This window comes from Acinonyx jubatus, chromosome A2 (genome assembly GCF_027475565.1).
Source record: "Acinonyx jubatus isolate Ajub_Pintada_27869175 chromosome A2, VMU_Ajub_asm_v1.0, whole genome shotgun sequence".
Lineage (NCBI taxonomy): Eukaryota > Metazoa > Chordata > Mammalia > Carnivora > Felidae > Acinonyx > Acinonyx jubatus.
The window spans coordinates 165127123-165151595 of record NC_069383.1 but is presented as its reverse complement, the minus strand read 5'-3'; the positions used below and the strand labels follow the sequence as shown (position 1 = coordinate 165151595).

The window sequence follows — 24473 nt, the reverse complement described above, 5'->3', positions numbered from 1 at the left end:
AAGAGACTCATAAATATGGGGAACAAACAGAGGCTTGCTGGAGGGGCTGTGGGAGGGGGCATGGGCTAAATGGGAAAGGGGCATGAAGGAATCTACTGGAAATCATTGTTGCGCTATATGCTAACTAATTTGGGTGTAAATTAAAGAAAAAAAAATTTAATTAAAAAAATGAAACTGTATGCCCATACAAACACTTGTACAACATCACAAAGGCAAAAGTTCAAAACAACCAAATTCCATCAATATATGAACAGGTAAACACACTGTGTCCACCACCAATGGGAACATTACTTGGCCACAAGCAGAGCAGGAGCGAGGCGCCCACCCCCGCCGCCCCGCGGACGGACCCCGAACACACGACGCTCGGGGAGGGAACCCAACACCAGACGCCACACGGGGTGTGAGTCCACGTGTGTGAAATTTCCAGAACAGGCTCTTCCACGGACAGGAAGGGGCTCGTGGGGGCGGGGGGCTGGGGGAGGGGACAGGGAGTGACTGATGATGGGGACTGGGTTTCCTTTGGGGTGATGGGATGTTCTGGAACTACCTAGCGGAGATGGTTGTACATTTTAAATATCTTAAAAAAGTGTGCACTTCAAAAGGGCTACAATAGTGGATTTTATGTTATGTGAATTTTATCTCAATTAGAAAAACTTTCCACTTTGAAAAGGCCTCTCGCCAGTGGCCAGATGAGCCCCCTCACTGGGGACACACAGGAACTGAGGCCACCACAGGGAAGCCTTCCTGGAGCCTTGAGACTTTCCCAAGACTCCACGGCCCCCTCTGTGAGACGGAGTGTCTCTGGCAGAAGCCGTGAAGCCCGAACGCCCCACCGGCAGCTCCGGCTGGCCTCCACATGGGTTGTTGTCTCCGCCTCTGGCCACCTCAGGACATGGGTGCTGCCAGCTCGCTCCACCTCTCTCCTCCTGCGGGGTGGGCACAAGGGCGTTGCCCTGAGCTGTTTTTCTGGCCCATCCTGCAATAACCAACAGCCTCGGGGGCCATCTTTATGACAAAGTTATAGGTCACAACTGCGGCAAAAGTGAAAACAGCAGTCTTCCCCCAGGGCCAGACAGGGTCCTTCCCCAATGTGGCCGTGACACCCCACGGTTCCAGGGAGGAAGCAATATGGGCGGCGCGCGGGCGGTGGGGGGTGGGGGGTGGGGGTGTGCTCCTTCTTGAGAAGTGAGGCTGCCCAGGTGGGACTATGGGGGCTCTCTTCCAGGAGGTGACTCAGACAAGTGGGCCTCTGGTAGCCGCACTGGAGGCAGGAGGCCACGTGAAGGCCATTGTGCAAGACAGGGCCTGGCCGTTGGAATGGGCTTCCTCATTTCATTGCACTTCTACCTCTAAGCGTGGCGCAAGGCCAAGGGCCCCAGCTCTGCCCTTTGGCAAGCCTGGGTGGGAGGGGGTCTCATTGGCGCCCCCCAAGTGAACCAAGCCGAGAGTCCTACCCCCCCCCCCCCACCCCCGTCTCTGCAGCAATGTTCACGGGAGGATCCGAGAAGGGGATAAGAAGTGCGCTGTAGCACAAGCTGAAAACACCCACTCGTCCACAGGTCAAAGTCCAGGCAGGGTTGGGAGTGGGGGCGGCCGGGCCGCTGAGGAATTCCTTGGCTCAATTCCCAAGAGCGGGCGGTTCTGTCTTCTGGACCGACTCGGCCAAATGCCCGAGCACGCCTGCACTGTGTGCAGACTACTCCCCCGGCGTGTGCCACCGCTGCCCCGCACACACCGGCGCGTCCTCGCGGCCACAGGGGCCCGCTAACCGTCGCCTGGTTAGTGGCCCCGGGCTCACGCGCTGCTTGTAACGGCGGGCGCTCGCCGCTGGGTGGTCCCCGGCCTTCGCTGGGCCCACGGGCGGGGCGCCCCCGCAGCGACACCGCAGTCTCCAGTGAGCGGGAGTCTGACCCCGACTGACTTTATTTACTTTTAAAAGAAAACCTTCAGTGTTCAAAGAGCTGGGCGATATTTCTGGGAGTTCGAGCCCCCCACCACGTGTTTCCAGTACTATCTCAAGTGGTCAGGCATCCCGCGGTGCCGAGGTCAACCAGCCGGATAACCGTCCTAAACTCGCCAACGCGCCGCGCCGCCTGCGCGGACCTCGCAGCCCTCCCCGCCGGCGAGCATGCGCAGTCGCGCAGAGCCGCGGAGCCGCAGCCCAGCCCGGCCCGGCCCCGACCCCGCCCGCCCCTCACCCCGGCCTCCCATTGGCTGGTGTCACCACGCGTCCGCCCCGCCTGCGCGTACAACCAATGAGGGCTCTGTTGGGCGTGGCCTAGGGCGGGGAGGCCAGGCCCGCCTGCGCGCGTCCATTGGTTGGCTCGGCGAGGGGAGGAGTCGCTGCCTCCGGCGCCCCCGCCGCCGCGATGAACCTCAGCCGCCTGTGCCGCCTGCTGAAGCCGGCGCTGCTGTGCGGAGCCGTGGCCGCGCCCGGCCTGGCCGGCACCATGGTGAGCTGGGCACCGGAGGCGGGCCGACGGGCCGTTGGGCAGGCGCGCGGGGCCGCGGAGAACTCGGGCGGGGGGCGTTCGGGAGCAGGCCTGGGCAGGAGGGACCCCCGATGGGCGCCTCCGGGTTGCGTCGAGGGGGCTGGGGGGGCTTGGGCACCCTCGGCCGCTGGCGCCCCCGGCCGGGGCCCGGCGAACGGGAGGCGCCCGGTGGGCTGGAAACCCCGGGTCACGCGCCGCGGGGCGTCACCGCCCCTCCCCCGCCCCGTGCTCCCCTGGGCCCCGCGCGGTGGCGTCACAGACGGGCGGCCGGGCGCCCTGGCTACCGGCCCTTTGTCCCCCCGGCGCGGCCCTGGGGCACAGGCGCGGCCGGAAACGGTCCGGCATGGGCCGCACAGCCGCCGGCTCCCCGGGTCGCCGCGGGCAGCGGCGCCGGTTGCCGGGCAGGCGGCGGCGCCGAGTCCCCCCGCGGCGGAAGGCTGGGGCTTGCGGGCGTAAGAGGGCGCGCCCCCGACGGAAGGAGCCGCGTCTAGAGAGAGCGGGGCAGGCGGCGCTCGTGACCTGTGATAGCGGCTGTAGCGCCGATTCCCGGGATCCGGTGCGCGCGGGGCCTCCACACCCGCCGCTGGAGCCACCTGGCGGGGTCCCAAACCCTCTTTGGGTCTCAGTGTCCTCTGTCAAATGCGCCGTGCCGCGCAAGCGGCGGGCGCCTTCGAGGAGGAGTCGTCCTCAGTTTTTCCTTGTCTCGGGGACATGGTTTTCTTGGCGCGGATCCGCCCGGGAGTCCTTCCTCTGGGGACCCCGAGCTGGGCGATGGGCCAGGTGGCAGCGAGGTTCACAGGCCCCTCATGGTGCCCTTGCCTTACAGTGTGCCTCCCGAGACGACTGGCGCTGTGCTCAGTCCATGCACGAGTTCTCAGCCAAGGACATCGATGGACACATGGTTAACCTGGACAAGTACCGGTGGGTACATACCATACCTGCCTGGTGGGAGAGGCAGGGGAAAAGGTCGATGGCCCTGACCTGGCCTGACTGCACCATCTCTCCTCCAGGGGCTTCGTGTGCATAGTCACCAACGTGGCCTCGCAATGAGGCAAAACGGAGGTAAACTATACTCAGCTTGTCGACCTGCACGCCAGATACGCTGAGTGTGGTTTACGGATCCTGGCCTTCCCTTGCAACCAGTTCGGGAGGCAGGTACGTACTTGGCCAGCTGTGTCCCTAGGTGTCCCTGTGTCGGGATGGTCGAGACTAGGGTGGGCGGGTGTGGGGAGATCTGGGTCGGGCCTGTGGCAGCGGGGACCAGGGGGAGTCCAGGCTTGTCCTCACTCACCCCAATGCCCCTGCTTGCCCCAGGAACCAGGGAGTAACGCGGAGATCAAGGAGTTCGCTGCTGGCTATAATGTCAAGTTCGATATGTTCAGCAAGATCTGTGTGAACGGGGATGATGCCCACCCGCTGTGGAAGTGGATGAAAGTCCAGCCCAAGGGGAGGGGCATCTTGGGAAAGTGAGTGCAGGGCAAAGGAGGGGGCAGGGTGGTCCACAGGGACCCCGGGGGGTCCGCAATCGCCACAGATTTCTCATGATCTCACATTTGTCTTCTAGTGCCATCAAATGGAACTTCACCAAGGTAAGAAGGGGGAAGGGGGGACAGGCTAGGACCGTGTCCAGGGCCAGCTCCTGCCCCTGGGTCCGTTTATTCAGCCACAGCTCAGTGCCCTGCCCAAAGGGACTCCAGCCCCGGCCCCAGGGGCCGCATTTCCCCCCCAGAGCTGCGGGGTCCCTGTTTTGATGCGGCCCCTTCCTGCAGTTCCTCATTGACAAGAATGGCTGCGTGGTGAAGCGGTACGGTCCCATGGAAGAGCCCCTGGTAGGTTCCTCTGCAGGGGCCCGCTGGGGGGGTGGGGGCCAAGGAAGAGGCCAGCGCTGACCCCCTTTCCCCCCACAGGTGATCGAGAAGGACTTGCCCTGCTACCTCTAGCTCCACAAGGATGCGCCGCCCCTGCCCCTCGGAGCCTTCTACCCGGCACCCATGACGGTCTGCCTGAAAACCAGCCTGCTGGTGGGGCAGACCCGAGAACCCGGCGTGCACCCTCTGCCGGAGGAAGGTTCCTCGGCCCGGCTCGTGGCTCGGCGCCCCCCCCCCCCCCCCGGTTATCTTGTGGGAATAAAACGTACAAATTGGCCTGCTGCAAGTTCCTGCCTCCCTGGGGTGGGTTTGGGGGGTAGGCGGGGAAGCCTTTTGCCCTGGGGGCCTTCTGGTTCAGGGGCAGGAGGGTGGTGTTAGCTCCCCAGGCTCTTGTGAGTTCAGGAGTTCTCTGGCTTCCTAGGGCTGCGTCTGCGCCCGCTAATCTTAGCAGCCCCGCCTGCTGGGCACAGGCTGATCCTGTGGGAGGTGATAGGAATTACTGACTGTGACTCATCCAGGGTATTAGCCCGCTGCTCAGGGCCTGCCTGTGGCCGGTCTTCCCCAGTGCCTAGATGGGAGGCCAAGGGGGCTGGGGCCTTGTGGCTCTGCCCACTGGAGGGACTAGGCACGTGGGGTGGGCTGAGCATCAGGCCGAGCTGGTCTGGGCACAGAGCCGTGCCAGGCAGGGCCTATGCACTAGACAGGCCTCACTGTTGGACACTGAGCCAGGGCATCCAGGCCTGCCCACGGGGCCTCATCTGGTGCGGCCGTGGGGGCGTTATCTACAGTCCCCCGCCCCAGGAAGGGGTGGGAATAGCCTGAGGCCATCAGTCCTGCAGGCCAACGCTCATCCACGGTCTGGGGGGCCTGGGAGGCATGGTCACAGCTTCCTGCCTGTAGCTGCCTGGGGCCATCCTGGTAAGGGCGCAGAGGATGGCACGGCTGGAGAGCACTTGGGTCTGTCCTGTCCCTCCTCCCCCCCCCCCGCCCCAGCCCCCACCCATTTCCAGTGAAGGTCAGCAGCAGAGAGATGGGGCTGGAGGGCTGCAGTAGCCAGGCTGAGAACCCCAGCCACCCTAGAGCTGCTTCCCCTGGGTCTCCCGGCTCCTCACCTGTCCACGTCCTGGCTGGTGGGAGACCCTTCTAACCTGAGGACCAGACCCGGGTGTGCTTCCGCGGCTTCCGGGAAGGGCCTGGCGTGCGTTCCTGCCCTCCCCAGGGCCCAGCTCTTGGCCCTCCTGTCCTGGGCTGCCCCACCCACCTGAACCAACACCGTGAGGGAGCCTTGGGAATAAACCAGAGCAGGGGCCGCAGCTGTGCACACCAGAGACCAGGGGAGCTGCTCTGGAGAGCACCACCACCCTGAGTGTCCCGGGGTGTCGGGTCTCCCCGGCAGGCAGGAGGCAACCAACCGGTGACTGGCCCGAGACACAGCAGGGCTGGCACGGGTTGGGCCAAGGCAGCTGGCCTGCCACTCTGGTGCCGGGAAGACACCGGAGACAACGGCCCCTTGTAGCGTGGGTCTGTCTCCTCAGCCTGGCCCTGACCGCTGCCCTGGCCTCGGCCTCCCGCGGGTCTGGGAGAGGAGTGGGCTGGTCTCACCCGCCTGGCTCCCTCCACAGGCAACAGCCCCCTCGACCTCCTCTGAGTGGGGCCGCCGTGGGCAACCGCTAAACGGTCCTGGAGGAGACACACCGTGCCTTCCTCTCCCCGTGGTCTCCGCAGGCTGGAGAAGCAGACAATCTGGGAGGTAGTGAAAAGGCACATATATTTAAAAAAAGATCTCTTTACATATGTACACCTGCATTAATTATAAATACACATAGAAACCAGGGACCCACCCACACCGCCAGCTCCACGGCAGGTTCTGGGGCCTGGGAGAGAGGGCGGGGCAATAATTTAGGGAGCAGAGAGAGTGGGGAAGAATTGCATATATTAATGGGGGTGGGGTCTGTCCCATGGAGTCCCCCAGAGAAGGCAGGGCCCTGAGCACCTGGGGTTTCCTGAGTTTCCAGCTCTTGGGGCCACCCAGTTTTGTGGATTTCAGGGGTTTCTGGTCAGACCAGGCCCTGAGGGTGGGTGGGGTGAGGTGGGATGGGGAGCTCCTGCCTAGGCCTGGAGGGCAGGAGAGGGCAGAGGCACGGGCAGGGTGTGCCCCTCACCCCCGGGCCCTGCCCAAGCCTGGACCCCGCGACATCCTGAGTGGGACCTGCGCTGCCTGGGAGGGCCCCGAAGGGCGGGCAGCATCTTGAGGGGTCTGCCCGGTAGGGAAGGCACTACAGTGGAGGCCTCCGGAAGCTGGGGGCGGGGGGGGGGGGGGGCCGCGGCAGCCCCTCCCCGGAAGTCAGCAGGGGGGCCCTGGGCCCCGGCTCACCACCCGCCCGCCCGCCACCCAGGCCGGCAGGAGAGAAGTTCGAGTCCACGGAGACGTGCGTATTGCAGATAAGTAAGTTTCCCCTCGGACGCCGCCTGTGGGTCGCTTGCTGGGCCTACGAGCTGGGAAAGGGGGGCCCGAACTGGATGACGCTCTGCCGCTCAGGCCCCCCGCTCCCTGCGGGCGCTCCGGCTGCCCCGGCGCCAGGCCCGGCGTTGAGGGAGCGCAGCATGTCCTCCAGCACCTCCTTGAAGTTGATGTCACGGCGCTGGTGTGCCAAGGCCGCGGCGGCAGCATCGGCTGCGGAGTCCGGGGCGCCCAGGGGCAGGCCGCCGGGGGCCGGCATGGGGTCGGGGGGCGGGAAGGCAAAGGGCGGGGGCTGCGGGAAGGCCTGGGCCGGCGGGCTGTAGGTGAGGTCCAGGACCTCGCCGGGGCCGCAAGGCAGCTCGAGAGGGCGCAGGGCGGGCGGCGGCGGCGGCGCGGGGAGGCCCCGGCCCCGCGCGTGCTTGCGCTTGACGTCGTCGTCCATGAGCTGTAGCTCCTGCAGCACGCGGCGCACGCAGCCCTCGGGGATCTTGATGCCTGGGGGCCGGGGCGGGTCAGGGCCTCTGAAGCGGTGCCCGCTCCCGCCCGGCCCCTCTGGCGTGCCCACCTGCTCACCAACTTGCTTCTTCTGGTCCTTGGTCTTGAGGCGCACGATCTGCAGGTAGCTGCTGCTGGTGACGTCGGCCATGACGGCGGCGATGCGGCCCCACACGCGCAGCAGGGCCCCGCACAGCATGTAGTGGTGCCGCAGCCGCAGGCCCTGCACGCAGTCCTTGCCCTCCTGCACCAGCCGGCAGTGCCTGTTCCTGCGCCGGGGCGGGGGAGGGGAGGCTCGGATCCCACGGGCCCCACGCACCGTCCTGCTCGCTGCCTCCCAGCTCCCTGACGCCCCGGACACCCAACGCGGCCCCCACCCCCCCCCCCTTTGCCCTGTGCCATTTGTGGGGACCCTCCTCGTACACGTGCTTTGCAGAGAGGCCAGGGCCAGGCCGTGCAAAGCTGTCGCGCCCCCGTCCCAGTCCGACCCCGGCCCTCACCATGCGGTGTGGCTGCAATGCGTCAGCGAGAAGGCGTAGCTGTTCTCCCAATGCTCCCTGGCCTCCTCCGCCGTCACCTGGGGACACACAGCCGCGTGAGCCACCCGCATGGGCTGACCATCCACGGTTGCCAGCGCACGATCGGGAAGCTAAGGTCCACGGTGCCCCAGGCCTGCTCCTCCTGCACCGGCAGCCGGGTGAGCTGGGTACAGAGGGCTGGCCTGGGGACCTGCAGAAAGGGGAGCACGTGCGCCAGGGGGCACAGGCACCCCCCCCCCCCCCCCCCCCGCCCCGTCAGCCGGCGCCTACCCAGTGGAACTTCCGGCACAGGCTGTCGAAGGTCTCCAGCTGGCTCTGCCGGCCCACGTTAGGCTTGTACACCGTGAAGTGCTTGCCGCGGTTCTGCTCCGCCAGGAGGCAGCTGGGCTTGTTGTCCCGGACCTGGGCAGGGGTGCGCAGGAGGTGGGGAGGTGGGGGCGATGCTGCCTGCCCCTCCCTGCCCCTCCCCGCCCCCTCCCCATCGGCTGGGGTCCCGCCCCTGGGGACATGTTGGGGGCCCCCCCGAGCCACCCACCTTGTAGGAGAGGTAGAAGCCGTCGTGGGGGCCCGTCAGCTCCAGGGACTTGGCGTAAGCCTCGTCCCATTTCAGGCCGCGGTCCACGCTGATCTGCAAGAGCATGCGGGCTCAGAGTGGGGTGAGGGGTGCTGGGGCCGGGCCTGCACGTGCTGGGCGGCTTAGCGCCCACTCACCTTATAGAAGACCACCTGCCCATCCTGTGGGTGCCCAGGGGCAAGGAACACCTGCTGGCTCTCCTCATAGATCTCATCGACGCCTGGAGCCAGGTCTGCAGAGAAAACGAGCAGGGGTGAGACCCTCCCATCTGGGGGCCACGAGGCTCCAGGCTCTGGGCTTTCGGGAGCCGTCCGTCCCAAGTTCTCGGGGACACCCCAGAGATGTCCACTAGGGAGTGCAGTGGATGCTCCCCCGGCAGAGATGGCCCGGATGGCAAGTGGCCCCTCCCATGGTGGCCTGGGGTCCAAGCCGCCTCCCCAGCCCCCACTGGACACTCACACTAGATGTGACTACAGACAACATGCCCCTCAGGGCCCCAGCTCTGCGAGGCTCTTGTGGGGATGGTTACATAGGAGTCAGCAAACTATACCTGCCACCGATTTTATAAATAAAGTTTTATTGGCATGTAGCCGTGACCACTCAGTTTCCCGTGGTCTGTGCTTTCACTACCACGGCCCAGTTGTACACTCGGGCAGAGACTGGTCCTCGAAGCTGAAAATACAGACTCTGGTCTCTCTCAGGAGGGCTTGTGGCCCCCCCCCCCCCGGCCCCTGCTGTGGGGTATCAGCCGTCAGGTTCCTTTGGCATGAGGAGAGCAAACGTGCCAGGCTCACCACCAGCACGTGGAGCATGTGGATACACCCCTCAGGCCTAAATAAAACCTTCTGGTCCTCAGGGAACGGCACTAGGCTGCAGCAGCCCCCCTCCCCGAGACGGAGTCTTCTTGGTGCTCCAAGTCCTGCCCCTCCAGGGCCCTCCCAGTTGCTCACCGGGATGGGGATCACCCCAGCATGGCCACAGTCCCTCCATTAGGAGGCTGGAGCAGGGACAGGGGCAACACCGTCAGGGCCATTTCGGGCTCTGGAGACCCCCACCCCCCATAGGCCCCCGCCCCGGGGAGGCTACAGCCCTCACCCAGGATGCCCATGTCGTATTTGCCCTCCTTCTTGTCCACATCGATGAGGTGGTCGAAGGTGTCGGAGAAATACTGGAACAGCGCGTTCTGCTTGTGCACCTCTAGCCCCAGGATGCGGTTCAGGAACTTGGTGATGGAGCAGTCTGGGGGGTGGGGGGTGCTCAAGAACTTGATGGAGCAGTCTGGGGGGGCGGGGGGTGCTCAGGAACTTGGTGATGGAGCAGTCTGGGGGGTGGGGGGTGCTCAAGAACTTGATGGAGCAGTCTAGGGGGGCGGGGGGTGCTCAGGAACTTGGTGATGGAACAGTCTGGGGGGGCGAGGGGTGCTCAAGAACTTGATGGAGAAGTCTGGGGGGGGCGGGGGTGCTCAGGAACTTGGTGATGGAGCAGTCTGGGGGGCGGGGGGTGCTCAAGAACTTGATGGAGCAGTCTGGGGGGGCGGGGGGTGCTCAGGAACTTGGTGATGGAACAGTCTGGGGGGTGGGGGGTGCTCAGGAACTTGATGGAGCAGTCGGGGGGGGCGGGGGGGAGCTCAGGGCGTCGGGAGCCCCAGCAGGGCCCCGGGAGCTTTGCCTGGGAGGTGTGGGGGCCTTCCCATGGATTTGGGGGGGCGGGGGGGGGCTCTGCGTGGAGGACTCACCCTTCTCCACATCCAGACAGCCAGACCGGGACTCACGCCCACCGATGCCAACCGACAGCAGGCCCTGCTTCATATCTGCAGAAGGGGGGGCCTCGAATGTCTTCTGCCCCGTGCCAGCCCTCCAGCCAGCCCGGGGTGCCCGCCCTGCCACCAGTGCCCCCTCGGTAAGCTTGTGCGGAAGGGGGGTTCTTTGGACACAAATCCAGTCTGCCAATCCCAGTGCTCCAGACTGCTCCGGGTCAAGCTGTCCCCACACCGCAGAGACCTTCACTCATCCCCAGCTCACCCCGGAAAAAGGCGGCATCTCCTCCGGGGTAGCCCTGGGGCAGCGGCACCTTGTTCTCAGTCTGGCTCAGGATGGTGGTGAGGACGCAGCTGAGGGCCCGGGCGCCGTACTGAGTGCAGAGAGGAGGGGCGTTAGGGGACCCTGGGCATGGACACGTCCCCTCCTGCCCCCCTCCCCCTCCCCAGGTACCTTGTTCTCAAAGTTGTACTTGCTCAGGTCACGGGACTCAGTGGCGCGGCGGTCCCCATGGGTCAGAGCCCCCTGCCCCGGATGGGGAAGGCCGTCAGGAACTGTCCCGCTCCTCCCGGCGCCGCCCCGCGCCCCCCCCCCCCCCCCCCCCACCGGGGGAGCCCGCCCAGCCCCGCTCACCAGGCTCTCCAGCCGCTTGGCGACGATGGAGGCGAACCTTCGCTCCCCGGCCAGCTCGGAGATGAGGAAGACGTACTCGGGGGCAGAGACCTGGTTGGACCTGTGGGTCCGGCCTGAAGGCGGAGGAGGGCTCTCAGGGACCGCGGGGGGGGGGGGGGGGGCAGCCCGGGGGCGGGGCAGCCCGGGGTGGGACTCACCGAACTGCTGGATGGCCCGGTCCGCGCTCCAGGGCAGCTCCAGTGTCATGTGGACCCGGCGTCGCTGGTTCTGGACGCGGCGGTCCGCTTGGAGGGAGATGCCAGAGCTGGAGGCCTCGGAGATGATGGCCACGAGCTGGGGGGACACGGACGGGACAGTCGGAACCCTGCCTGCTCCTCTGTGCCTTGCGCGCCTCACGTGGGTCACTGGGACTCGTGTAAGGTGAGTACGGGAGGAGTAAGTGTCTGTCCGTGGGGGAGCCCACGTGGGCTCAGAACGGACCGTGGGCCACCCCTGGCCTGCCCTGGGTGGAGAGGAGCAGCCCACACTGAGTTCCAGTGGAGGGCCTCGCAGCGGCCCCTGGGCAGTGACAGACAGCAGCGTGACAGTGACTGGAGGCTGGGACAGCCAGGGAGGCCTGTGGGGGCCCCGCTCAGGCACTCGTGCACACACACGCCCAGCGGGGGCCGCGATGGGCTGTGGTCCTGGGGCCAGCCCCTCAGAAACTCTGCACCTCCCTGGTCACGCAGGGTCCTCACCCGCTGCCCCCACACGGGGGGCACCTGTTGACACAGCCCATCCCCTGCACCCCCCGGGCCCCGGCCTCGTGCCCCCACCTTCTCCCCACTCATGAAGCGCTCCTTCTCCCTGAGGTTCACATGGTCGATGGAGAGGCCTTGCTCTGCCCGAGACTCAAAGGCCACCGTCCCGTCGGGCCTGGACACCACACGGCCCTTCCTGCCAGTCATCTGGGGTGGGGGAGGGGGGAACAGCAGTCAGCCGGTGAGGCCGTCAGGGACGGGCCCCCGCATGCCTGTTTCCCTGGCCCCTTGCCTGGGTGCCCGGAGCTCCTGGAGTGTGTGTGTGCTAGGGACACTGTGGACCCTGGCCAGGACAGCCTTGGTGCCAGGCCCGGGTCGCCCAGGGGCAGACAGCAGGATTTTCACTCCGTCCTACGTTTTCTATTATAAACCTGCTCCCTGGGGCAAAACCAGAGCCTGGGCTGTCACCACAGGGACATCCCAAGAAAGGGGACAGTTTGCAGGTGGGGAGGACAGGGAGGAGACACAGGGGGACAGGCCTGGGGACTAAGAGCACACGGGGGTGTGTGGGGAAGGTGGGTGCCAGGCCGGGGTGGGGAGCAGGGGGCAGGGTGACCGTGGCTGTGGGAGGGGGAGTCCACCACCAGCCGGCCCGGCCTCCTGGGCTGCACACTGGATGCTGGACCTGGGGTCTTCCCAGCTCCAACCCCACGTCACGGTGCTGTGCGGGGACTCCGGGGTGGCCACGAGGGGGCCCTGTGGAAGCTCACCTCAGCCACGTGCTCGGGGCCCCCAAGCTGGTCGATGAGCTCGTCCAGAGTGTTGACGGGCAGCTCCCGGCCCAGCGCCCGCACCTTGGCCAGGAGGTCCTGCCTCAGCCGCTCCACACGCTCCAGGACACCGGGGCCGTGTGGGTCTCGCTGCAGGGGGCACAGGGGCCCTGCAGGGCCAGAGGTCAGGGGGTGCCGACCAGCCCACCTGCCCACAGCCCCACTGGAAGCAGTGAAGGGGTCCCTGAGGAGTGGGGCACAGTCGTGTGCATGGGGGTGTAGGGATCTGGAATGTTCTCTCACCCCGGACTGCTGGTGTGAACCCCCTCTGCCTCAGGCCAGGCGCATGGCCCTGATGGCTCTCTGAGCCCGACTCCCCTGTCTGTAAGGTGGCAAATGCTGGGCTGTGGGCCTCACCGCGGTCATCGGCCGGCAGCCCGATGGCGTCCAGAATGACTACGTCGTCATCCAGCACGGACTCAGGGGAGGAGTGGAAGTCACTGTCCAGGCCGGCATCTGACTCGGTGCTGCTGTCGTCACTGATCCGGATCACGCCTGCCACCTCGCACACCAGCCTGGGCGCCTTGGCCCCACGGCCCCGTGGCCGCCCTGCACAGGAGGAACCAGGCTCATGGAGGCCCAGCCCGCTCCTCCCTCCTGAGGGGCCCAGCTCACAGCGACGCCTCAGGAGGGGAAGGGGGCAGTCCAGGGCCACACCCACGTGCCGGGACCCGAGTGGCCTGAGCCTCTTGCTCCGTCCGGCTTTTGGGTGCTCTCCCGGGTCCTGCCGTCAGCCAGGACGTGGTGCAAAGCAGTTTTAACGTCCCTGTCTGACGCCCTGACGCTTCAGTTTACTCTTGGCTGGTGCCTGGGGAGGCCAGGTGCCTGACCTCACACGGCAACCTTGGTTGCCTGGTTGGGTCGGCCAAAGGATGTACCCAGGTCCTGAGGGGACGGTGGTCTAGGCACCTTATGTACACTGCCATACTCGGGGATGCCCCGCGTCTGGCTGTGTGACCTCAGCTGGGTTGCCTGGCCTCTCTGAGCCTCGCTTCCCACAGTGAGCTGATGCCCAGCCTCTGCTGGAAAGCAGCCCATGCAGGCACCGCCGGGAGGGTGACCTCCCTCCTGGGATGCGCTTCCTGAGCCCCATCGTGGCCCACGAGCTAGCGTGGTGGGGGCGCCGGGCTGGTTTCCACCTAGGGAGCGCGAGGCCGAGAACCAGAATCTTAAGCTCCCCCATCCGAGGGCGACGCTGGGGGCCACAGGTGGCTGCTGCCCGAGGACGAGCTAGCCACGCCGTCCCGCGGAACCGGGGTTTGGTCTTTGGCCAACTGGGAGGTTGAGGAGAGGCCCTGCTGGGGTCTGCGTCTCCCGTGCAGCGAGTGCACCCTGGAGGCTGCCACCCACGGGGTTTCTCTTGGGAAGCTGTGCCGAGTGCCTCTGCACCTGCTGTCCCCTGGACGCGTGGGTGGCGGTGGGGGGGGGGGCACCCAAGTTGGGCCTGCTCAGAGACAGAACCCTCCTGGCTCTGCAGCGAGCAGCAGGGGGGTCGATGCTCAGACACGGGACAGTGGGGCAGAGGAATGAGCGAGTGAGGACGGGAGGGAGACCAAGGAGGATTTCAAGCCAGGCTGTGCATGGGAGATGGGAGAGAGATCAGAGGCTGGGGGGTGTGGGGGGAGCTTACGTTTTCTCTTACTGCCAACTCCTCTCTCTCGCTTTCTTTTGGTTGAAGGAAAGTGCTTCTGAATTAGTGACAAAAAGACACCCCTAAAATCAAGAAGCAAAATTATTCCCAGTACAAGAGAAATCGCACCTGGAGTAGCTCTGGGGAGGGTGCCTGGGGTTTGGAGAAGGCAGGCAGGGGCGGGGAGGGAGGGTGTGAGGACTGGGGGGGGTGGGGGCAGGGAGGGAGGGTGTGGAGAGTGCAGGGGTGCAGGGTGAGAGTAGGCCCAGGGCCACAGTTTCACCGTGAGGGCCTGGGCATGGGGTGGGGCCCTGAGTGGGGCTCCCTCCTCCAGCCATCAAGGGCTCTGTGCGCAGACTAACCACCTCTGAGGGGCCCTGGGCCCAGGAGGCTTTCCAGCCCTGGGAAGAGAGGCCTGCAGCTTTAGGGTCCCCAAAGGCTAGTTCCTAAAACCTGCGCTGTCCTTGAAGCAGTGCTGCAGCCATGTGGGGGATGGGCACCTGGAAGCCTTGTTCCGAAATCCCAGGTCCCTTTGCTGCACCCTCTGAGCCTTGGGGTCACCCATGGCTCATCGTCCCGGCCTGTCGTCTCTGAGGGCTGGGGCAGTGTCTGAGCAGATGCTCACCTGGGTTCTCACGGCTGGGGTCACAGGGCACTGGCTGCCACGTAGGGAGAACGGAGGGTGGGGGCGCAAGGGGGGGGGGGACCGTCCCCGCCCACCCTGGGGGCTTCGAGCATCACTCACTCAGCGGCGGAGACAAAGCAATCGAGCTGCCCGTCCTTCTGGTCCAGCACCTCCCGGGTCCGAGCCTCACCCGTGGACTGCAGCCCGATGACCACACACTTGGGGAGTGGGGGAGGTCGGGGGTGAGCTGGGCTCTGAGACTCCCACTGGCCAGCCCAGGAGCGTGGCCCCAGACGGGCCCACAGGGAAGCCCCTGGTCGTCAGAAACCAAGCTGGCCTCAGCTTCTTTCTCTTTCCGCCCCTGGTGTCCTGCTGGCTGCCAGGCCCCCAACACACCGGAGTCTACCCTGAGACTCCACACAGCCTCAGCCCTCCTGGACCCTCTCACTACCCTCTGCCCCGGCTCCTGCCAGCCCTGCCTGGACGTGGAAAACCGGGGGGCCAGGCCATGCCTGTCACCTGCTTCAGGGGGGCTAGGTCGGGCAGGACTGGAACCTTCCAGGCCACTCTCTGTCCTCACAGACTCGGCCCAGCCACACAAGAGTGCAGGGCTCCTGGTGTAACCGCAAAGCCCTAAGCCCTGCCCGGCTCTCGAGGCGACAAGGGAAGAGCGCCTCGCCGGCCCCGCCGACCTGGGCGCTGTGCCTGCCGGCTCACCTTGTCCCGGGCCAGCTCCTCCCGGGCCAGCTCCACCAGCCGGTGCACTTTGGCGGCCACACAGAGATACTTGAAGAAGCGCTGGTGGGCCGACCAGAACTGGCCCCACAGGGACTTGCGGGACTCCAGGCCAATCCAGTCGGCGGCCTGCTGGAACACGCCCAGGGCCTCGGCCCACTGCAAGGACACGCCCAGCTGAGCTCGCTGCGGCCCAGCCGCTCCCCGCCGCCCGGCTCCCGTCCCGGCTGGGATTCATCGTGGGGGGCGAGCGGGTGGTAAGCAGAGCAACACGGAGGTGCTGCTGGTACCAGACAGTAAGAAACGTTAGAAAACCAAAACGTGCGATTCTGGCGAGGCCACGGTGAGAACGGCAGACTCCGCGCGGGAGGTGAGGAGACGCTGCTTCTGCTAAGGGGTGGGGACACCTGCAGTGACCGCCTTCTGCCAGCAGCCACTTGGCTCCTGACACTTCAGACCGGGGCGTCTCACCCAGGACCGTGCCTGGCGACAACTGTGGCCGTCACGACTGGGGGCCCCATCGAGTGGGTGGGGCCGGGGATGCTGCTCGCCCTCCCCCAGTGCCCGGGACGCCCCAGAGAGAACGACCCCCCACCCCCACCCCGTGTCAGCAGTGCTGGCGGATGGGGCAGACGGCCCAAACTAGGTTTGAATTGTACTTCAAATCATCAACACCGTCAGGGCTGACGCCCAGGGCTTGTCCCGTGTGGGCGAGATGGGACCGTGAGAACAGAGGAGCCCGTCCACGACACAGGAATGCCAACGAAGATGGGGCCACGCCACAGGCACGGAAACACGGACTCCGACAGCGGCCGTGAGCTCCGGGAACAACGAGGCCCCGTCATTACGGCCACAGAGAACTGGCGGCAGGAGTGAGTCTCGACGGGCCAACTCCCCGTGGCACCCGCGAGGACAGGTGCTGAAGGGACGGGAGCGTCATTCCCAAGGGACACGCACACTCGTGTCCGTGTGGTCACAGAGCCCGGCCACCCTGCTTACCAGCAGGGCCGCGCGGTTGTAGACGCGCTCGAAGGCTGGGGCCAGCGGGATCTCCTCGATGCGGAAGGTGACGCCGGAGAAGCTGAGCTGGCGTGCGATGTACATGCCGCTGACTTTCATGTCCATGGCCACGATCTCCATGGCGCCCACGCCCCTGCGGACGAGGACAGGGCCACCTGACCACATGCTGCGTCCCACGGAACAAGAGTGACTCGGGGAGGGGCTGATACCGGGAGCTGAGCCCTGGAGGGTGAGGAAGGGCCAAGCACACAGAGAGCGGAGGAGGCAGCACACGCAAAGGCCCTGTGCTCCCATCTGCCTGGGCCCGAGAGGCGTGGGGGGCGATGCAAGAAAAGCAGGAGTGAGGGGGGCTCCTTCTCCTGGAGTGATGATGGGCAGCAGGAGGCAGAAGAGTGAGTTTTAGGTCCCTCTGGTGGCTGGACGAGCACAGGCCAGGGTGTAGAGCAGACACACCTGACACTGGGCCCTGGGGCGTGAGAAGCAGCGCCCTCTGTGGGTCCCTCGCCAGCCCCAGTCTCGGGCAGGGAAGGGCACCCACCTCTTCTCGATGGCATGCAGAAACTCCTCGAAGGTTCGGAAGGGCGTGCCGTCCCCCCAGATGCCCAGGCGGCTCATGTAGATCATGTTCCGGGGCTCAGAGGCACCTGGGTTGGGGGAGCCGGCAAGGTCAGGGGCCTTGAACACCCGGGAATGACTCGAATGGAGGCCCAGGAACGGGGGCCGGGAGGCTCACAGCCAGGGGTGCCGAGCGGGCGGAGGCAGATGGCAGAGGGAGCCCCGAACGGGTCTGGCATCTGCCTGAGGAGAGAAGCCCTGCCTCTGGACCAGGTGCTCCCAAGGCCCCCCGGGGCGCCCCCCCCACCCCGCGCCTCCCCCCCCACCTGTGGCACTGGCGTAGACCACCCTGGCCAGGGGCAGCTTGTTCTGCAGATCCAGGACAGCCTTGCCCATCTTCGTGGAGCTGGCATTCTTGGCTTTGTGACACTCGTCAAACACGATCTGGTGCGGGCAGGGGTCAAGGACTGTTCTGGGAGACAGACAGCCCCGGGGACCCTGGCTGGATGCCCCAGGCCACCCCGTTCTGAAGGGGAGCTCGGCAAGGTGCCTGGGGGGTATGCAGCCTTGGGGTGGGAGCCTGGGAATGTCACCGCCAGGGCCGTGGGAAACAGCCTCAGGGCCCCCTCTCGACTGCTGAGGACGCGTGCCAGGTAGACGGTGCAGAGTCACACACAGACACTCGTGCCAAGGAGCACGGCGAAACGGGGTGCCTGAGGAAGAGGGCTGGGCTGGGAGCAGGCAGGCATCCCAGCTGTGACGGGTCCCCTGGGGGGGGGGGGGGGGGCGGGGTCTCTGCGTAACTTCTCACAGATCCTGGAGACTCTCTCGAAGCAGAGCACCGAGGAAGGTCTTTGTATTTTAAGAGAGAAGGAACCAGTTACAGGCGAGGACGCGCGCCACCGAGGTGTTCTAAACACAAGACACGCTTCTCCTCACACACGCGCGCGGGCACGCACACGCCTCACGTGAAGCCCGTTTTACGTGGCTCTGCGGGAGCGACACTGGGAAACAGGAGCGTGGAGGTGAGCGCACGGCCTCCAGGTGGGCCGGCCGTCATTTGCCCCAGGCTGTGTGGGGCCTTCGCCCCAGGCTCTGCGAGCTGTCGCACGGCAAGCACAGCGCCCTCCGGTGCCGGTGCCGGTTCGGCACAAGAGACTTGCTCCATAGGACAGCTGGCATCTGATGGCGGTAAACCCGGGAACTCGCCCATATAAGCGGGAAGGACACACGGGGCCGGTGTCCCTCTTCCTATCTGTGACCGGGACCAGGAGAGAGGAGGACTTTTGGAGAGTGCCGGGCGGCCCTGGGGCCGGTCACCCCACTTCTGGGAACGGGCCCAAGGAAAGTGAGAAGGGGTGATGGGGCACCCTGGCCGGGCCCAGTCACTCAGGGTTGTTTATGACCCAGAGAGAGAGGCCGGAAGCCACCTCCAGGCCCCGGAGACGGGGCGCCACAGTACGTGATGTGCAGACATACCCAGGCTCAGGCGGGGAGGACGGGGACAGCCCTGGGGACAGTGCACAGGAAGATGAGCGCCCTTCGGTGGGGGCCAGGCCGGGCCCCCGAGCACCGTGAGGAGTGCCGAGCCCGCTGTGCGCACCACGGGGCAGACTCCCTGGCGGGGGAGGGGGTGGGGTGGGCTCAGGGGACCCTCCACAGGCGCCAGTGCAGAAATCCAGGAAAAACCGTGGCCCCCGCCCGGCACCTCACCAGGGGAGACAGGGGCGAGGGGCGTGTGCTGGCGCCTGACGTGTGTGATTCAACGGCTCACACATGACCCACAACAGACTGTCCTGCTCTTGCCTGTACGGGTCCCCCCGTCGCTTTTCTATAGTTTGGGAGAAGCACAAAACCAAGCTTTCTAAATTCCAAGGGAGAAGAGAAAGGTAGAAACTCCTCCAATCCACGAAGTTCCTGCCACAGTCGGGAAGCATCTAGAGCCAATACTGGTACGGATACCCCTCAACTGACCAACCGGTCAGCAGAGCTCCTTGACCCCAGCAGCCTGGCTTTTGGCCCAGCTGTCCTCCAGCTGGCCCAGCCTGGCCTGCCCACCTGCATGGAGCCCACAACCGACTGGGAGGGAGAGGGTGAGGAAGAGGAAGAGGGGGGAGGGGGGAGAGAGAGGAAGAGGGGGGAGAGAGAAGAGAAGAGAAGAGGAGGAGGGAGGAGGGGGGAGGAGGAGGAGGCAGGAAGAGAAGGGGGAGGCAGAGGAAGAAGGAGGGGGAGGCCGAAGATGAAGGAAAAAGAGGGAGGAGAGGAAGAGAAGGGGGAAGGCAAAGGAGGAAAGAGGAGGGGAAGGGTGAAGAGGAGGGGTGGAGGGAGGAGAGGGAGGAGGGGAAGAGGAGGAGGGAGGAGGAGGGGGAGGATTTAGAGGAGGGAGGAGGAGGAGGAGAGGGAGGGGAGGGAGAGGAGGAGGGGGGCAGAGGAAGGAAGCGCCCTCTGCCCCACTCCTTGGCCACAGGCACCTTCCCGCCCTGGGGCCCCTCGGCGCGCTCCCGCGCCTGTGGTCGCGGTCCAGCTCGCTGGAGCCGGGACGCTGCCAAACCAGACCGCAAGAGGACAAGGGCGGGCACTGAGGGCGAGCGTCCTGCCTGGAAAGCCTTCCAGCGGGTGGCGTGCTGGCATCCGGGACCGGAGGAGGGGAGGGAGGTCTCCCGTACTGCGCAGCCCCGCCCCCGCCCCGCCCCCTCTGGTTCAGGATACGACTCCGTCGAAGGCCTCCCCGCACCACTCCAAGATCTGGCGGATGCGCGTACGGTGCTGCCCGCCGGCCTGGCTCTCCCCGATCAGGGCGGAGTAGGTGGCAAAGAGGACGCCCTCTGAGGTAGTGTTGTCGCCGTACTTGATCTGGGGGAGAGAGGCGGGCGTGGGGGTGCAGCCGGGCTCACTCCGGGACCCCGCCCGAGGAGGGGGCCACCCCACCCACCTTGCTCAGCGCGTGCACCGCGATGCCGGGGGCGTCGATGTCCCGAAGGTCGCGCTCCGCGTCATACTTGAGATCGTTGGAGACGCTGAACCTAGGGGTGAGGGCCGGTGGGTGCCATGGCGCCCCCTCCTCTCCCTGCCCACGTGCGCGGGGCTGGACGGCACACTCACCACAGTGACTTCTTCCGGCCCCGCAGGAAATTCTCCAGGATGATGCCAGCCACCGTGCGCCCCTTGCCGACGCCTGCACCGTCGCCAATGAGGAAGCCGGCCCGCTGCCCGCTGGGGAGCAGGACCTCGTGTTGCTGCGGGCCAAGGGATGGCGGTCAGGGCCTGGCAGGAGGCCCCCACGCGGGACGTGAGCCGGGTGGGAGACCGAGGTTACCTGGCAGGCGTAGGTGATGGCCTCCAGCTGCAGGGCAGACAGGGCCCCGCTGTCCGAGGCGGGCAGGGCAAGGGTGTAGGTGATGTCCGGCGGTGGGACACTAGACAGTGTGCTAGTCTCCACCACGCGGTCAGGGTGCTGCTTCCCGATCTTGGCTGCGGAGGCAGGGCCGGGGGCAAGTCAGGAGTGTGGCCAGGGACAGGTCAGGGGCGTGGTCGGAGTCTCAGGGTTGGCTGCGGTGGCGGGGGGGGGGGGGGGGAGCTATCTGTGCTTCACACAAAGGGGTGCGGGACAGATCCGTACAATCCTAAGCGGGGAGGAAGTGGGCTTTTCATGGTACGCTCTGTGCTGTCTCAGGCGCTGTGCCGAGCAGGGATTATAGAAGTGGCCCCAAGGCCAGCCCACGGCTCCCAAGCCCCTCCAGAAACCTGGAGCAGCCAGCACCCCCCACCCCTGCTGGGGTTTCGCAGGGCAGGGCACTCACATTTGGAGGGCACGTAGTCGGCGTAGGTCTCTGCGTGGCCCAGCTCGTCCCCCTCCTCCTCCTCTGCCTCCTCCTCCTCCTCAGGCTGACTTTGAGACTGAAGGTCGGTGCAGGAGCTGTGGTCAGGGCTGGATGGCCCTGTCCTGCCCAGCACGTCCGGCCTTCCCCCAAGGGGCAGCCAGGCCAGTGAACAAGAGGGGTGGGGAGTGGCCCACCCGCCCCCAGTGTGCTGCCTCCCAAGGGCCCATTTCCCCATCTGTAAAACGGGCAGATCTCGCTTCCAAAAGGCTGCCTCTGAGCGTTCTAATCCCTACAAGAGGTGGGCAGGGCTGGGGAGAAGGCCTGGCTCACCTGGTAGCTGACGAGGAGCGGGGTGCTGGAGAGGGAGGACACGGGGTCCTCGACGCCCGTCCACGGCCCGCGGGGCAGGAGCAGCTGGAGGGGACAGTGGACATGAGCCTGCAGACAAGACGTGGTGGGGGGAAGCGCCTCCCCGAGCCCCCTGACCCGGTCTCCGGCGGGGGGGGGTGGGGGGGGGCACCACGTGGTCTTCCTGCCCCCTCCCTGCTGCCCGCCAGCTGGTTCGTTTGAGCAACAGGCTAGAATTCTCATCACACAGGTAAACAGAGCAAGGACACGTCCCACGTCCCCAACCGCAGTCACACCCGGCAGAGACTGAGCACCTGAGTCTGGTCCAAGGGAACCAAGAACCTGATAGGCAAAGCTGTGCCTGGGTGGGGGTCCATCAGCCATGGGGGCATGAAGCCCACCTGGGATTAGGACTCATGTGGTGTCCGGGGAGCCTGGGTGGCTCAGGCGGTTGAGCGGCCGACTCTCGATTTCGGCTCAGGTCGCGGTCGCACTTCACGAGTGCCAGCGCCGCATCAGGATCTGGCTGAGAGCTCAGAGTCTGCTTGGGATTCTCTCTCCTCCTCTCTGCCCCTCCCCCAACCCCACTCGCGCTCTCTCCCTCTCGAAAATAAATAAACTTAAAAAAAAAAAAAGAAGAATTGAGCCCACAGATTCAGAGCAAATCCAGCTCTGGGCAGATCCAGCCCACAAATTCAGAGCCCACAGATGAGCCAGGACGGGAGACCCAAATGCTCTAGGGCCAGGTCGCACCTGGCCCTTGACTTGCCCACCCTCAGGGAGTGGTTACGCCCATGTCTGAACAGTCACAGAGAGCCTGGGTGGGGTGACTTCTCGGCCCCCAGGACACACAGTGAGGACACAGCACGGTCCAGACCAGGGTCTATGCAATTCCAAAACATGCTTACCGTTAAAATAAAAACATGACAATCACGTGGCCACCCTAAGGACAGGTGAGGAACAGGATGGAACTGAAGAAATCCCTTCCAGACCCCGTCTCCCCTGGGACTCCCACCACCCCAAGGCCAGTGACTGTGAGTGCCAGGTGCCCATTCCTGAGCACACACGGAGCTCGGGTGTCCTTTGCGGTCTCCGGGATGGCACGGGCCCCCAAGGCATTTGGTCCCACGACACCCCACCTGATTTTTACAACCCCCCGCTGTTTTCAAAGAAGAAAATGTAACGAGAGCAAGATGCCAGCAGGCCAGGAACCTTTCCTCAACCCCCAGTCCCCTTCTTCTCAACGAACAAAAACAAACAGCCTGGCCCGGGTTCCTGGAAGGCTGAGTCAGGCTGGCGGGCTGGCAAGCAGCGGGGTGTGGGTGCTGGCGCGCCCTGCCGTCCGCTCCAAGCCACCGTGCCTCACGTTCTCCACCGGGAGCAGTGGGCTGCTCGGAGGGCCTTCGGCCCGGACGCAGGAGGGGGCCGGGGTCGCCACCATGGCTGTCAAGGGCAGGGGCCGCGCCAGGCTGCCTCGGGCACTTCCCGTCCCTCTGCTGGCCCCATGCCGGGCCCCAGGCTTCCCAGGCCCGGCTCTTCTGCGTCTGGGCCGTGGACGCTGCCTGAGGAACAGCAAAGTGGCCGGGCGGGCATCATGTCCAGTACTGTGCACCCCCTGGCAGGGCTCCCCGGGCCCCGCCCGGCTGGCTCTGGATGGAAGGGGCTGCTCCCCCTCGGACACGTGTGGCCCCCATCCGTGTTTCCGATGCCGCCCGTCAGCCCTGAGTGAGGGTTCTGGCCCCCGAAAGCGGGAGGCTTCTCTCCCAGCAGACAACCCGAAGAGGCCTGGATGGGCGAGGGCTCCCCGGGCCCGGCATCAGCCGCGGTCTTCCTCACCGATGCGCCTGCTGCCCCGGTCCTGGGAACGAGCCGGAGTCTGGGCCTGGCGCACGCGGAGACCCTGCTCGCCTCTGGCGACTCCGGCCTGGCCTCGTCTTCCCCGCCCCCGCCCGTGTCCCGAGGAAGCAGCTTCACAGACGCCAACCCAGCGCTCTACCCCCTGCAGAAGACTGGCCGGGGGCACCCCCTCCGGTGCCTCCAGCCACTGCCCAAGGTCCTGGGCGCAGAAGCGCCAGGGTGAGAAGCAGCAGTGTCAGAAGCTGCTTGCTGCTCACCTCCTGGGGAAGCCCGCGTCCCCAGCAGGGCAGAGTGTGGGCGCTGAGCCAGGGGAGGCAGCGAGGTTGGTGCCTGACCGCCACAGGACCTTTCACAGAAGGTCCCGCCCCAGTCCGTGCGTTTTCCGGGCTGTGCGGGAAACACGAGGACGCCTGACCTGTGACCTCAGTGCCGTCTGTGAACAACCCGGACCCGCCCCCGGCCTGTGGACGGGGCCCTCAGAGGGCGCTGACCTTGTCCTGGGCGGAGGGGCCAGTGCTCACATCCCAGATGGTGGGCACCTGGCTGAGGCTGTCAGCCGGCAGGAAGTCAGGTGTGTCCGCGATGTCTGAGAGGGAGTCCACGGACGAGGAGAAGATGGAGGCGTTGGAGAGGTCGTCGAGGTACGCGCAGTCCTGAGAGACGGGCAGGATGAGAAGCGGCCGGGGCTGGGGGCAGCCACACAGTGGACACGCCTGCTGCCAGCAGGAGCCAGGCGCCCACCCCCGCCGCCCCGCGGGCAGTCCCCGAACACACGACGCTCAGGGAGGGAACCGGACACGAGAGGCCACGCGGGGTGTGAGTCCGCATCTGGGAAACGTCCAGAACAGACTCATCCACGGACAGGAAGGGGGCTCATGGGGACGGGGGAGGGGCTGAAGGGGTGGAGGCGACGGCTGATGGGGACGGGGTTGCGTTTGAGGAGACGGAACGTTCTGGAATTAGGTGACACTGGGCACATGTGACACCAGCGCACAGATGTCCGAACACAGAGAGCCCCACGCCTTCCAGGAGGTGGCGTGCTGTACACGGTACACACAATTCAGAAACCTAAATTTAAAGAAAATCGGACGCAGTGTGGGGTGTTCCCACGTCGCCCTCCCTCCCACCCCTGGTTCACAGGCACTGAGAACCTGTGTATACCTGGTTTGCACCGGATACCAAGGACACTCGGAGACCAGCCCCCAAGGGCTCCTGGGCCAGCCTAGAGTGAGCCCCCCAGCCGGAGACCCCCATAGCGCCCTGCTGGGTTCTGGTGTTCATACCACTAGCCACCAGGAGGGGGCAGTAGGTGTCCAGTTTCGCACACAGGGACGCTGGCTGCCTGAAGCTGGGGAGGGGCAGGCCTCCTTCCCCATCCCTGAGGCCCTGCAGGCCCGGGTCAGGGGGTAGGGGCACAGCCTTCAGCCGACTCCTCATGGGGAGGGAGTCCCACAGACCCTAACCCTAACCCTAACCCTTTCAGCCGGACCTCC

At 65.8% G+C, this 24473-nt stretch overlaps 2 protein-coding genes across 7 annotated transcripts in view; one reads left to right on the top strand and one right to left on the bottom strand.

The window, feature by feature from the left end:
• Positions 1-2295: 2295 nt before the first annotated feature.
• Positions 2296-4636, top strand: GPX4 (glutathione peroxidase 4). Of its 2 annotated transcripts, none has more exons than XM_027049489.2 (7): positions 2296-2453; positions 3319-3413; positions 3503-3647; positions 3807-3958; positions 4057-4081; positions 4262-4321; positions 4400-4636. In XM_027049489.2, exons 1-7 carry the CDS (start codon positions 2370-2372, stop codon positions 4430-4432), a joined length of 594 nt encoding a protein of 197 aa, XP_026905290.1. In that variant the 5' UTR covers positions 2296-2369; the 3' UTR covers positions 4433-4636. The 2 variants fall into 2 exon arrangements, with proteins under 2 accessions (XP_026905290.1, XP_026905289.1); XM_027049488.2 differs by lacking the exon at positions 2296-2453 and adding an exon at positions 2821-3048.
• Positions 4637-6111: 1475 nt separating this feature from the next.
• Positions 6112-24473, bottom strand: part of SBNO2 (strawberry notch homolog 2) — a 51443-nt gene continuing 33081 nt past the window's right edge. For 3 of the 5 annotated variants that reach the window (XM_053220250.1, XM_053220249.1, XM_053220252.1), the window contains 28 exons: positions 23472-23633; positions 21106-21189; positions 20755-20851; positions 20271-20425; positions 20057-20190; positions 19887-19977; positions 19664-19807; positions 17281-17398; positions 16938-17043; positions 16379-16532; positions 15362-15538; positions 14765-14862; positions 14020-14102; positions 12747-12938; positions 12330-12499; positions 11635-11766; positions 11017-11152; positions 10820-10932; positions 10640-10711; positions 10451-10559; positions 10165-10239; positions 9525-9707; positions 8567-8661; positions 8391-8483; positions 8126-8257; positions 7817-7893; positions 7395-7585; positions 6112-7316 (listed from right to left, as the gene is read on the bottom strand). In XM_053220250.1, the coding sequence (XP_053076225.1) occupies positions 6850-7316; positions 7395-7585; positions 7817-7893; positions 8126-8257; positions 8391-8483; positions 8567-8661; positions 9525-9707; positions 10165-10239; positions 10451-10559; positions 10640-10711; positions 10820-10932; positions 11017-11152; positions 11635-11766; positions 12330-12499; positions 12747-12938; positions 14020-14102; positions 14765-14862; positions 15362-15538; positions 16379-16532; positions 16938-17043; positions 17281-17398; positions 19664-19807; positions 19887-19977; positions 20057-20190; positions 20271-20425; positions 20755-20851; positions 21106-21189; positions 23472-23633 (3840 nt within the window). In that variant the 3' untranslated portion in view covers positions 6112-6849. The remainder of the gene's footprint in view (positions 7317-7394; positions 7586-7816; positions 7894-8125; positions 8258-8390; positions 8484-8566; positions 8662-9524; positions 9708-10164; positions 10240-10450; positions 10560-10639; positions 10712-10819; positions 10933-11016; positions 11153-11634; positions 11767-12329; positions 12500-12746; positions 12939-14019; positions 14103-14764; positions 14863-15361; positions 15539-16378; positions 16533-16937; positions 17044-17280; positions 17399-19663; positions 19808-19886; positions 19978-20056; positions 20191-20270; positions 20426-20754; positions 20852-21105; positions 21190-23471; positions 23634-24473) is intronic. The other 2 variants (XM_053220251.1, XM_053220253.1) reach the window with 1 other exon arrangement.